This window comes from Parus major, chromosome 20, assembly GCF_001522545.3.
Source record: "Parus major isolate Abel chromosome 20, Parus_major1.1, whole genome shotgun sequence".
NCBI lineage: Eukaryota > Metazoa > Chordata > Aves > Passeriformes > Paridae > Parus > Parus major.
In genome coordinates, this window is record NC_031788.1 from 5205264 (window position 1) to 5218565 (window position 13302).

The 13302-nt window shown below is 42.2% G+C and overlaps 1 protein-coding gene across 2 annotated transcripts in view; it reads left to right on the forward strand.

Moving 5' to 3' along the window:
• Positions 1-13302, forward strand: part of TOP1 (DNA topoisomerase I) — a 66241-nt gene that overhangs the window by 28326 nt on the left and 24613 nt on the right. The window contains exons 4-6 of one of the 2 annotated variants that reach the window (XM_015647597.3): positions 680-782; positions 10734-10866; positions 11399-11451. In XM_015647597.3, coding sequence (XP_015503083.1) covers positions 680-782; positions 10734-10866; positions 11399-11451 — 289 coding nt within the window. Of the gene's footprint in view, positions 1-679; positions 783-10733; positions 10867-11398; positions 11452-13302 lie in introns of those variants that run through there. The other variant, XM_033519053.1, reaches the window with a different exon arrangement.

The following is a 13302-nucleotide window of genomic DNA, read 5'->3' on the forward strand; positions in this document are numbered from 1 at the left end:
TACAGCTGTCAGGTTGAATTTTCTTGGTGGTGCTGTTATTGGAGGGAAGTAAATGTGTCCTGCAGTAGAGAAGCAGGAGGAGAGAATTCTTTCTCCTTTTCACCTTTTCTTTTCATTTTCTGCCATTACTCCCCATTTTCCTTGCTATCTGCTTGTCATGCTATGTACTGCTGGGGACAAGAATAAAATGTGTTTAATTCAGAGCAGGGAGAAGGAAGGATGCTTTGTAAAGATAAAATACTTGTGGAAGTAGAAGTATAAATTTTGGGGTTCAACAGGCCTGATGCCTCAGCTTTATACTTTGTTCCTATATCCCTTCTGTGTATTGAACATGAATATTTGGAGACACAGGAAGCCAGGCTGCCCATCTGCCAAATAAGGTTGAATTTGCTATATCAACAGGTACCCAGTTAATGGAAGGGTTGCATTTCTTCGGGGTCTATAAAGCATTTAAAGGTCATTGAACTAAAGACCATGTAAATGCAGCTGTTGCCAAGATGAATGAACTTGCACTGCAGGAACAATGAATCCATTTAGGACCTCTGAAACCAAGATTTTTGTTACAAATTTTGAATCACAGAAATACTTGAATGCGGTGGGGAAAAATGCAGAGGTTCACGAGGGAGGTGCAGAGTTTTCTCCCAATTTAATTTCTTCTGTTTTGCCTCTCTGCTTACAGATTCTCACAAACACAAAGATAAACACAAAGACCGAGAACACCGGCACAAAGAGCACAAGAAGGACAAGGATAAAGACCGGGAAAAGTCCAAGCACAGTAATAGGTGAGGAAAAAGTGGATGAAGTCTTTGTAGGCTGAAACACCATTGAATGTGCAGTCTTAGAAGAATTCCTATGATAATAAAGGAGTATGAAATTTTGAGTGTGGTTTTTCTAAGTGTAGGTGCTTTAAGCCTGATTTTTGTCATTGCCTGCATTTCCATGTGGGTGGCTGAAGCTCTGTATCTTGCAAATGTGAGCTGATACTAATGTATAAAAAGATTTTTGTCCCTGTTGTTGGAGACAGGACTGTGACATAAACACATGGAGATTGAGCAGCAACAGCTGGATTTTCTTCTTGGGTGCCCCCTTTTTATAGGGCTTTCAAATTTCCCACTCTTAAACACCCAATTGGATGGATCTCAGCACCACCCAGCTCACCAACCTGTGACACATGTGCTTCCCTGGTTCTGAGGGATTGCCTGGGGTCCCCTTGTTCCAGCTTGAATTCAGCCAATCACTTCCATACCTGGGGACTTGGTTACTCAGTTCTGTAAAGAGCTATACTGGTCAAGTTGGTGTCTGTCAAGCCAAATTATCTGGGCAGCTATAGACCAGCTACAGTTGTCACAGATTATTGTAGCTTAGTGTTGATAAAGGTGTAGAAAACTAGCTCAGCCTCACCTTCATGCAGATCAATGGGTTTTGTTCATAATCTTCTGTGTGTGGTTCAGTTGTTTGTCAGAAATGTGGAGTTGTCTTCATGCTGGTATAAACCCCCACTGCTTTAGCATAGTGAGACCCCCATGTGGCCTTCTCATAATTCAAAGTGCCTGGAAAGATGGTCCCCCAGAACAATGGTGGTGTCCTTGGCCTGCCACACAGTGGCTGAATATCTCAGCTGTGTGAGGCAGCCCTGGGAAACTGCTGGGTTAGATGGATCCCAAAGGATCGAGTGCTGTTTTGTCCAGTGTGATTTATACACTACACTGCCACTGGATGGGGAAGGTGTTTGATGCCAGTCACTTGCCAGGTCACCCACATTGATGTGATGTCCTGTAGCTCTTCAGTTGCTGAATTCCTTGTTCCAGTTGCTCCCTAGCCTGGGCTGTGAGCTGCAGGAACCAGGATGTGGAGGTCTGTGTGATGATTTGGTGTGGTGGAGCATGGGGCAAGTACATCACAGCTAGGATGTTACTTGGGAATTTTCCTTGTTGTAGCTCCTGACACACTAGTGTCATGGAGCCTAAATTGCCACCAAAACTTGCAAAAACTAGTCCCTGGAGGGAAAGTTTTCTGGTGTGACACTTGGAGAATGACAGTCTATGCTGTGGGCAAGAGTGTATTAATTGCTGTGCAACTGTGATAGCACTATCTGAAAAGGAACAAAAAAGTTTGTGTTAACAATGATTTCTATTAAGAAAAAGCATGAGAAGGAGGGAGTCTGTGCAGAGCAGTGGGTTTGTTTTATTGTGCTCACACTTGATTTGCATTTTCTGTGATCTTACAAGAAGTTACACAAGCCTACTGTTCTATAATGTGTCTTTGATGGGGAAAAAACCTAAGGCCAAATAACTTGCATTTGCTGGCTTTCACAACCAGGATGAAATGCTTTAGACGTGTTCTTTGCCTTTGTTCACGCATCTATATTGCCTTGATTTCTAGTTTTAATTTTCCTGATCATCATGCACCCCAAAACTGACTGCCTCACATTTCCAAATGTTCATTGCTTCGCTTGAAAAACCATTCTTCCAAAATCTTACCAGAGCACATTCTTTTGTAAGGAGTAATGTAAGCTCTGTCCTTAAATTCCCAAATTCATTAATGCTTTGACTTCATTTGTGTAGGAGCTGGAAATGGTCAGTGTGTTTTTAACTGTAAGAACTAATTATGGGTCATAACTTGAAGCTGACTTTGCAAGCAATAAATACCAAAGCAGTGGAAAGAAGACAGAATGGCTGTGATGTTTTGCAAGGTGTAGCTCGGGAGCTGATATGTAATCATGTCCTATCTTGAAGTACTTCCTTCCTCCCTACCATGATGTCTTGAAATCTCTCTGGGAAAGGCATCATGTTTCCTAGGCACTGTGCCTAACACTCCCAGTTGTTTTTGTGTCTCTGTTAAATGCTTGTGTGTCCTGTGAGCACAGTATCTGCTGCATCCTGGGGTCCCAAAACAAGGTTCCTCTCTGTGGATGGTGTGACTGAGTGCATGCATATTCTGGGAGTGTGTTCAAGGCATTTTTGGGGGGAGATTACACAATAATGCTTTGCCCTTTAGGTTCCTTCACAAAGGAGCACTCTCCCAGGCTGAGTGCACATTCTGCCTTTCAAAGTGGCCACCTTAAAAATAAATGTATTATAGTGCTGAATCTTGAGATTCTGTTTTGAGGATGGTTCTCTGGGAAGTTAACATATATGGACATGCCTGTGATCATCTTAGGATCACTCCTTTAGAAGTGCTCCAGAATCTTCACTATTCCATTCATGCTTAGCCATGCACAGAGTACCTGGCTGCTTGCTGTGTAAAAAAAACAGACTTGTAACAGAATTTAATAGAAATAATTGAAGTATAAATATTTCTTCCCTAAATGCTTTACTGCAGCTGTCATCCATGCAATTCCATAAATGTAAGTTGCTGTGACAATCAGATTTTAGGCGATCATTGAAGGAAAAAAGCCTGGCTGTTTGTACTGAAGTTTCTCCTTTGGCAATGAGAAACAAGTGAAAAATAGCCATGAATCTGGTAGAAATTAAAGAAAAAATTCTCCAGGAAACAAGAACAGGGTAGGGGGGTTTCAAGGGTTTTTACCCATATGAAAAAAAAATTTTAAGCATTTGATAAGAGGCTGTAAATTAATCCTTTGGGAGAGTTTATCTCAGATTTATTGAATTGCATGTAAATCTTCACAGAATCCATTCTGTATTTCAGAAAAGCTGCTGTGTTACTGCAAAAACTGTGCTGTATCTTTGGTAGCTATCAAAAGAGGTTGAATGGTGCTTTAGCAGAAATCGAAGCCATTGTTTTCTGGGAGGCTTGGATTGGTACCTCTGTGACATTTTATCTGTGGTGTGTGAAGAGCCCCTGATTGCATTCTGAGAAGCACAGTGCACACTGGGCACAGTTAAGAGCAGTGTGTGGTTGTGTTTGAAGCAGATCGTTTTTGTGTCTGTCTATAATAGTTTGACAGTTTCATTTCCTGTCCTGTACTTAAAAAAGGCTTTTAAAATAAAACCTGCATCAAGAAGATAGAACAGCTCCAATGCAGGAGAATAAATGTTTCCTGTATCCAGACTTTGAAGGATCTAAACTGCCAAGATAAGTCTCCAAAATAACTAAAATAGGCAATTTTGATTTCATATGACAGAAGTGTGTGGAGTGGTATGTAGAACTTCTTAATTTTGGTTCTTGCTTTCCTCCTCTCCCACTCACAAGATGACACTTTTGTGTCTTAACCACTCATTTACAGCTGTAGTAAACTGGGAGAGAACATTTGTGTTCCTCAGACCTCCCTGTCACCCCTCAAGGAAAGAAAATGCAAAGCCCACTTAAGAATAGTCTGTATCAAAGAATAAATCCACATCACTATCCAGCAAAGTGTGGTTTTTTGCTCATTTTCTCAGCCTTTTACTTCTTGGTCTCCAAACAAAAATCTAATACACATCCATTAAATATAAATGTCAGTGGTTATAAAAATAAAATGAAACAAATCCCATGTGGCAATAGGTTTCTGATCTGTGGGAGTTGAGTGTTTCAGACAAGTAGAATACAATAATGGAAATAACAGGTCCTTTGAAGCCAGGGCTTGTTAGGGAGCAGGTTGGAAGTGTTGGCAGTAACAGGTGTGTCTGTGCCAGGTGTCCTGGGCTCTCTGCAGGGAGAGTGGGATGGCAGGAGCCTGAGGAGGGCAGGGCTGGCTGTGACAGGGATGGGAGCAGAGAGGCTGCTCTGCAGCGCTGAGCCGTGCTGTCAGCCTGACAGGCACCGCAGCCGCAGCAAGAAAATCTTCTGTCAGATTGCATATTTCCTCCATTTACTAAATCTCTTGTGATCACAGCTTGGGATGAAGCAAGGCACGGAACACAAAAGGGATTCGCAGACCTGATCTTCACTGGCATCTTCTCATTTTATGGTTTTACTAGGAAAAACACAGATTCCAGGCATTTGCTAGCCATGGATGAAGACAAATTTCAGTTCAGATGTCTTGCACAGCTCCTCTGGTTTATTATGTGATCCTGATCTGCTTGGAATGGTGTGTTTTGGGGGCAAGAAGAGACAGGGATACCCGATGTAGGGGTAAAGGCAATCTTTAAAAAAGACTTCACACCTGCTGTTTGCTAGCACAGTGTGGTGTTCTACCCCATTTTAGTGCACAGCTCACCTTGAACAGTTTTCTAATATGACACTGCTTTCCAATAGTGAAAATTCTTGCTTTTTATTTAGTAGTCTACTTAATTCTCACATGTTTGTAGAAAGCATGTGCTAAGTATCATCCTCATTTCAATGTGTGAATATTGTTCTTATTCCTAAAATCTTTATCAGCTGTTGATTAGTCCAGCTTTTTTATCTTGTTCCTCTTGCTGAAGGCTTGATCTGTTATCTATGAAAAGACTTTTCAGCACTGGGAAGAGTAGTTTCAGGTTGTTTTATTGCATTGCCAGTAACCCAGCAAAACCTTTGGGGCTTACATATTTATTCCCTGTAATATTCCACATGATAACCCTCTAACAGCATAATATCCTTTGTGCCAGCTGAAAACCTGTCCTTCCCTGGGGTGCTGCTGCTTTGGAAGTGCTCCCTGCTCAGGCAGCTCCCCCTGGGTGTGCATTAGCCTGGATGTGATCACAGGTTTCCATTAATACTGTATTGCATCAAATGAGACACGGGCAGTGTCACCTGTGCCCTGTCCCCATCGTGTTTTTAGGCTGCACTGAAATCACAACTCCCTGTTATTTTACGCTTCAGTTGTGCTGCGGCAGCTCCCGAGTAGGCACAGCTCCGATGGCAACCAGCTCTGGCACTCGCTAGTAGCAGATTCCCTGCCACGAGCTAATTACAGCAGAGAGAGGAAATAAGAGACACTTTAGATAAAGCATCCTTCCCAGCTTGTGGTTTTGAAGCTGGAATGGAAAGGGCCTGGGAAGGGATTATTAACGTACATAAATGGCACCTGAAGAATGCAGTGTTAAATTACTGCGAAGCTGTTGCAGTTTGAAGGAGGAAGCTGTGATCTGCACATCTGCTGTTCTTTGGAAACACTTTCCACTTGTGACTTTCCCATGTGATCTCGGCCTGAGCAGCTGCTGCCAGGTGCCTGGGCTCCCTTCCTCTCCCTCTCTCTCTCCTGCAGGCATCTTCATTGGGAAATACATCCATGCTTACAAGGGAAATCGCTTCTTCTGATGCATTTTCTACTTCTTGTGCCTCAGCCTAAGATCTCCACAGCCTTTGGATGTCCTTGTTTACAGTAAAACTGTAAATGGAAGACAGTAAGCAAGCTGGCACAAAGAATGGAGTGCTTCAGATGTGTGTATTCACCTGGCCTTTGTCTGAACTAAGCCAGTAGTACCATGATACACCTGTAGATGATGTAATCCCTTCTTCTGCCTGTGTTAATGTGATCTCCCGCTGCACTTGGTTCCCTTAAAAACCACAAACGGTGCAGGTTTGTCAGCATTAAACCACCTTCAAGAGGCATAACTCTGATTTCTGTGGCAGTGATGCAACTGCAGTGGTCTGGCTGAGAAGGAAGACCTTACTTTGTCAGCAGGGCTGAGTACGAGCAATTGCTGTGATCCAGTTGTCCTGTTTTCAGGCTAGCTTCCCCTGGAGCTTCCCTCTATCTTAGGGGGGTTTTGCTGTCCTACTTCCATGACTCCAAGCTGGCTTGTTGGCAGAGAGGTATGTGCAGAAAAGGTAACAAAGGATTCACAGTGCTCTGAACAATGTATTCAAGATAAAATTAGCAGTGTGCATGTGATCTTGAGACCATTTCGCTTGGCTTCTTTAAAGGAAAGTGATTTTTTTTTCCCCAGTTTTGAATTGACCAGGAAGATAGACTTCTGATCTTTAAATTGTTCCCAGTCCCTCCTAATAATAGCTTTGGGATTGTCTGAAATAGCTTTCTGATAGAAGGCTGAAACTCCATCTTCAGGGAAGGATGGCATCCTGTTGCCTTCTCTTTTCTTTTGAGATTAGTGTGGTGGTTAAATTGTGTTCCCTGTAGGCTCACATGTGTATCTGAGCCAAATGAAAGACCAAAGCAGCTCAGCTTGACTGCAGTTAATATGCAAGCAACTTACTTTGCTTTGGGAGAAAAAAAGGAGTTCTTCTTCTAAGGATTGTTGCTTGAGGCTTTTGTTATCGGATCATTTCCAAGGGAGCTTTTCTGGGAGATGGAGATTTCCATCCCTCCAAGAGAAGAAGGGCACAAACCTTCCTTGATGCACATGTCAAAAGTTTTGTGCTGAGCTGTTGAAGAGCTGTGGTCCAGTGCCTGGAAGCACATAGGGCTGGCAAGCAGGCTACTTACAAACAAGGAAAAGAAATTTATGCTCTCTTTTAACACTGGAGTGAAAAGTACACAATATCAGATTTTTATCTAGGGAATTCCTTCCAGCAACCAGGAGCAGCAGCAAGCAGGACCTCGGGGCCAAGCCACCAGTGCTGATCTTTGGAAAATGAAGCTGCAGAGTGAAATTGGAGACAGAGTTTCCTGAGGTTATCTGAGCCCACATTGCTTGGGTGAGAAATTTACTGCTCATTGCAGAGCAAAGGGAAAGGATAGTCTTATGATAAAAATATTAAATTAAGACTGAGTCAGGAAGCCAGACTTCTTGATTCTGGCTCTGATGCTGAAAAATCTGGGAAAGTACACTGAAAAATTTAGATGAGATTGCATGACAGCTTTTCAATGCTGGCCACTTACTCTCTTTCAAGAGAGATGTCACTTGAGCTTCTACTTAAGCAAGCCTAAGTTTTTAGAGGTTTTAGCACTTTTTTTTTATTCCAGCTGGTAGTCTGTAAGCATTCAGCACACACAAATATTGTCTCTGCCTCTCTAGGCCAATAGGATGATGTTTCTGTTTCAGTCTTAGCTTTGCAGATCTAGATTGTTATCCATAAGTTTGCTTTTAATCATGCTTTTTGTACATCCCAGGGCTCTTCCAGTCACATACTGAAAGCTCTAGTGTTTTTGGCTGCTAGTAAGATTGAGGATGGTGCTTTGGAAAACCAAATGTTTCTCATTTTTTGTTTTTTGGGTTCTTTTTCACTATTCCAAACTCCAGAGTAACAGCCACTGCCATGAACTTTACCTCAGAGCACTAATTGCAGTGGTTGCAGTGTGTACCACGCTGTAACGATACAAATTAATGTCTGAGTAAAACAGGTTATTTCAGGTAGGATTTAAATATCAAATAAGAACAAGAAAGAGTCAGAAAATAAACACAAGTAGACTCAGAAAGAACAAGATGGGTCTGAGTCTTGTATGTGTTTGTTATGATTTATTTTTTTTGTATGTTAGAATTGTGGAACCACAGAATGGTTTGGGTTGAAAGGGACCTTAAGGCTCATTTTATTCCATGCCTTCCACCAGACCAGGTTATCCAAGCTGTGTCCAGCCTGGCCTTGAATACAGGGATGGAGCATCCACAACTTGGATTGATATAGAGAGGTTGAATATTGATTATTGATATTGAATGTTGTTATGAGTATTGGTTTAAATTATATGAAGGTTCAGATACCTCTTAAATTGTCAACCTTAAATCTTTGGCAAATTGGATACCTGGCATAGAGATACCAGTGCAAGATGTTAAGTCAGAGTTTCCAGACCCTCCTGAGTTTAAAAATTATTAGTAATGTGTGAGGTTTTTGCTTTCAGACAGTCAATCAATCTGATTGGACCAATGGAAAATGAAGTAGGTGTCTTGATCTTGGAATACTGATGAGTAAACAGGGTACAGAAGCTGGGATGAGAGATGTGAGCAGGAGCAGCAGGCATGTCGTGGATTTCCAGGATCCAGTGTCAGGATGTTCCGTGTCTGTACTCTCCTGTCCTGAGCACACTGTACAAACATGATCTGCTGGGTAAGAATAGTCTGCAGTTGTTGAGTCTGCTCACAGGCAACATGTGGTGCTGTGTGTCTAACTACAAGCATTCCTAGAGCGCCTGGTGCCTTTTGATGTTCAGATAGGCCTTCATTGCTTTGTATGAAGAGGTTGCTAGAGAGTTAAAATGAAACTGGTTTCTCTTGCTGCTGATCTCTTAGTGTCACACAGTATGTGAATATGCTGATTTCCTTCGGAGATGCATTTTCATGCTTTAGCTGCTTGAGCTTGGATGGCTGGTGTGTGTTTATTGAATTTATTCAATGTATATTTATTGGAGTGTTATTACTCAAGCTACTCTGGGCTTGAATTATTTAGATCTTCAGCAGGTTCACATGCATTTGTCTACACTGGTGTCTGCAGTTGTAAGCTGGGTGGTGTGGCTTGGTGTGTTTGTGACTCTGATTGCCTTGCTCCTAATCACACCCAGACTGTGGGAACTGGTTAATGTGCTGTTCACTCTCTGTAGCCATCAACCTTTTTGCAATCTGTTTCTGTGACAGAAAGAAGGCTCAAAGAATCTGTAATTTTTCAAAAATGATGCTCTTTCCCAGCATTCCTGGCTTGGTTTTCGGAGTTGTGTTCAGCCAGATTGGTTTGGGCTTGCACCTGAGTGTTGAAATAACTGAAATAAGGAAAGTGCCTTTTTCTAGTGAATCTTTGTGTAGTGCCTTTTGTAATCATAAGGAGCACAGCATGTCCCAGAGAACAGCAGTGATGAGAGTCAAGTGCTGAGAAGGGAGAGTGTGAACAGCCAGCATGAGGAAAGCAGCTTGGTTGGTGCCTATCATGCTGATTTACACCATGCCTTTGACTTGCTAAAGCCCTGGGTGACCTCACAGAGTCCACACAACCTTATAAGTGTGTATTGAAGGCCTGTAGAATTGCCAGGCTTGTTGCTTGGCTTCCACACCATTGCTGCTAATCCTTGTGGCCAGTTCTTGATGTTTCTATTCTGAGTCTCCTGAGAGTATTGCCTCACTTTTGGCTTCAAGGTTTGTCATTCCATGAGAAACCTAATTTTCATTTGAAAATAGGCATGTGTCCTCCTAGTGGATAAGAAAAACTTGAAAATATGATACAAATTTATCCTAATGTCTCAGAAATCAGAAGTGGGTAGAAAGAGAATAATAAAGGTTGATTTTCTTCTCCTCATATGCATTTTCTCATGTTCTGACTAAAGATTCTAGGTACCTAAACTCTAAGTGCTGCTATTCCTAACACCAGAGTAGTCACAGACCAGGCTCTCACTTGGAAACACCTTTGTTGTGTTCTTGCCCCACAGGATGGGGCTGTTTCAGCAGAGCTGGGCTGGCTCTGGTGGAATCAACAGCTCCAGCTGGGGACTGCAGCATTATTCCTGCCTTTTCTGTTTGACTTTGCATAAACACAAGGACATCACATATCCTGTTTGCTCTGGTTTTCCCATCTGTTTGGGAATAATAGAGATCAGCGGTTTTCTCTTTAAGTTCCAGAGATGAGAGCTGCTACAATGACAAACTGTTGTCTGAGCAAAAGCTGACACGGGCATTGACGGGGCTGGCGGCTCTGTTCCAGTGACCTTTTATGTGGACTAGGAAAAAGAGGAAAAGCAGAGACAGTGGGAATTCATCCTAAAGTGTTGAGCTTTAAGTGTAGCAGCTGTGGATTTCCTCAGCCATCCAGGCTGATGGGTTCCCTGAGTGGAGACTTGGCAAGTGGGATTTTGTGGTATCCCTCCTGTTCTTCTTCCTCCCCAGGAGAATGGGTCATGCCTGACAGGAGACTGTGGGGGATCTTCCTGTTAAGGTGATCCCTTATTTTTTAGGGTTTGTAATCATCAAAACCTGTGACTCTTTACCACTGGAAATTGTATTAGTCAAATCTCCTTGTGTTCTCCTCTGCAAACACACTCTCTTGTCTTGCAGTGAGCACAAAGATTCCTCGGAAAAGAAACACAAAGACAAGGAGAAAACCAAACACAAAGATGGCAGCTCAGAGAAACACAAAGACAAACACAAAGATAAAGACAAGGAGAAGAGAAAGGAAGAGAAGGTGGGTGTCTCCTGTGGGAGAGACAAGAGGATGGGTCTGTCTTACAGTACAAACTCAGTGGGTTAGATGTAGCTTGTACTTCCAAGCCTTTATAAGCTTGGAGAGAATTATCCCCATGCTAACCCAGACACTTTGTTTGTGGAGTGTTAGATATGAACTCATAAGGGCTTTATCTGCAGGTATGTGAATACAAACAGTTCCACTGTGGAGCTGTGTCCACTGGCTCCACATTTTCTCCCATTACATTTCACTTTGCCAAGCCTGGGTTCAGAGACAGGGGAGAAAAATCAGTCATATCACATTCAGTCCATGCAAGAACAAACTATATACTTAATTCCAATTTGCTGAGGAAATTGGAGGGCCAAAAAGTACTGAATTTTGACTTAAGACTTGGAGAAGATATTGCCTTTCTGTCATGTAGGTCACTAAAGACTACAGGGGATGGAGATAGTCACAGTTCCTTCTGCAAGTTAAATACTTCATGCTGTATGTTGGAAAATGCTAATCAGCTCCTACTTTTTATGTTTTTCAGATGAAGTCATCTTCTAGTGATATAAAAATAAAGAAGGAAAAGGAAAATGGTTTCTCCAGGTAAGAAAATCAGGTCTATGATTTGGAAAAAGCTGCAGTTTGATTTTCATGGGTGCTCAGTGTTTGAATCCTCTCACTTGGTCTTGAGAAAAAATTGGGGCACTCTTAAGCTCTTCAGAAGATACATTCTTCTCAATTATGAGAATGGGTAGATATGTGTACTCAGTAACTGGAGATGGGAACTGTTGAGTACCTGGTGTCTGCCTGCACATGCTGGGTTTGTCTAAGTATTCAGGGCAGATTGAACTATGGGAACATTGGTAGCTGGATTTGAAAGAACCTCTGTTGTAAAATTGGAGGTTGAACCCTGCAGACACTCTGCTGGAGACAGGACCCAGCAAAGCAAGTCCAGATTGCCTCAGTGTGTCTCTCCTGTATTGTGACTGCAGCCTGAAGCCTTTGCAGAGGACTGACAACAGCGACATGTAAAATCAGAAGTACCTTCAGGAAATGCATAGATATCCTACTCTAGTACTAAATTCCTGCTTATAACAGAACCTCCTGGACTTGAGTGTTGTATCAGTCATTGCTAAGTAGTCTTATTAAAAACCTGAAGTGAGCAATTGATAGAAGAGTACTTTTTGTTAATAGTCAACCAAGATCTCTTGTGACTTGTTTACAGTCCAGACATTGATTATTTTTAAGGTGCTAAATCCAGTCCACCAACTTACTGAAGGTGTGTGGTTTGGTGGATGCATGCATCCATTTCTGTTAGTCAAGAACAGCACTTGGTTCATGAATTCTTTCACTTTATGAGTCTACTTAAAAATCAAAACAAACAAAATCTTTCCAATCTCGCCATGTTATGTGGATACAGAGAGGTTGGGAAGAAGGCACCTGCCTGGCTCGTGCCTTTTAGGTATTGTTTGTTTTGAATGTGCCCTTCTGACATGAGTTTTTCCATCAGTTTCATTTCCCTGCTCTTAGTTAAAAATGCAGAGGAAGGAGTCAGGCTTGGCGCAGGGCAGAGGCGCCATCTCCAGGCCCTTTGGGGAATACTCTGGAAGTAGAAAGCAGTGCTGGTCAGGGGTTTGATGGTGTAGCACACAGTTAATAGCTGTCTCTAGCCTCTGCTGTTCAGCAGAATTGCATGAAGTGCTAATCTCACCAGAGATGTTGGATGTTCTCATATCAAGATAACCAAATCCTCCTTAGGTCCAAGAGCATTTTTTCATGTGTTTGAGAAAAGCCTGGAGGAGCCATCGCATTTGTGCCTTCTTCAGGGCCCAAGTGCTGGTTAAGAGTAAAGTAATTATTTTCTTTTTTCTTTTTTTTTTTTCCCTGCTGAAATATTCTTTTACAAGTTCTGCAGAAAAAAAAAAGTCCTCACTCAGATGGTTTTGATTTTCTTCCTTAGGACTTGGTACGATGAGCAGTGTTACAGTCTTGGAAACAATGCAAGTCAAGGTTCAGCTTGGCCATACAGCTCCTTTCTTTTCACAGTCTCACATGTTATTTCTTCCATTACAAAACATTGTGAAATATTTCAGTGTTAAAATAGATAAAATTCCTGGTGACTTTACACACTGTAGTTCTGAATTTCTGCCTGAAAGGAAGAATATATTAAGTGGGACAATTACCCTTTTTTTTCCGTAGGTGTTTTGCAACTGACTCTGTGCTGCAGACTTGTGTCTTAGTCAATTCCAGGCCATGCAACAGAAATGGCTTCATAGAGCAGCTTGTTTGTATCTCCCCTGAGCTGCATCTTCCAGCACTGCAGTGGTTTTAGAGCTGTGAAGGAGCAAACTGCTTGTTCTGCTTCATGGACACACTGCCAGCTAACATGAGACTCCCTGATGTCTCCTGCTGACTGTGGTCTACAAAGCTGAATGCTGCTTATTTTAACTCCTA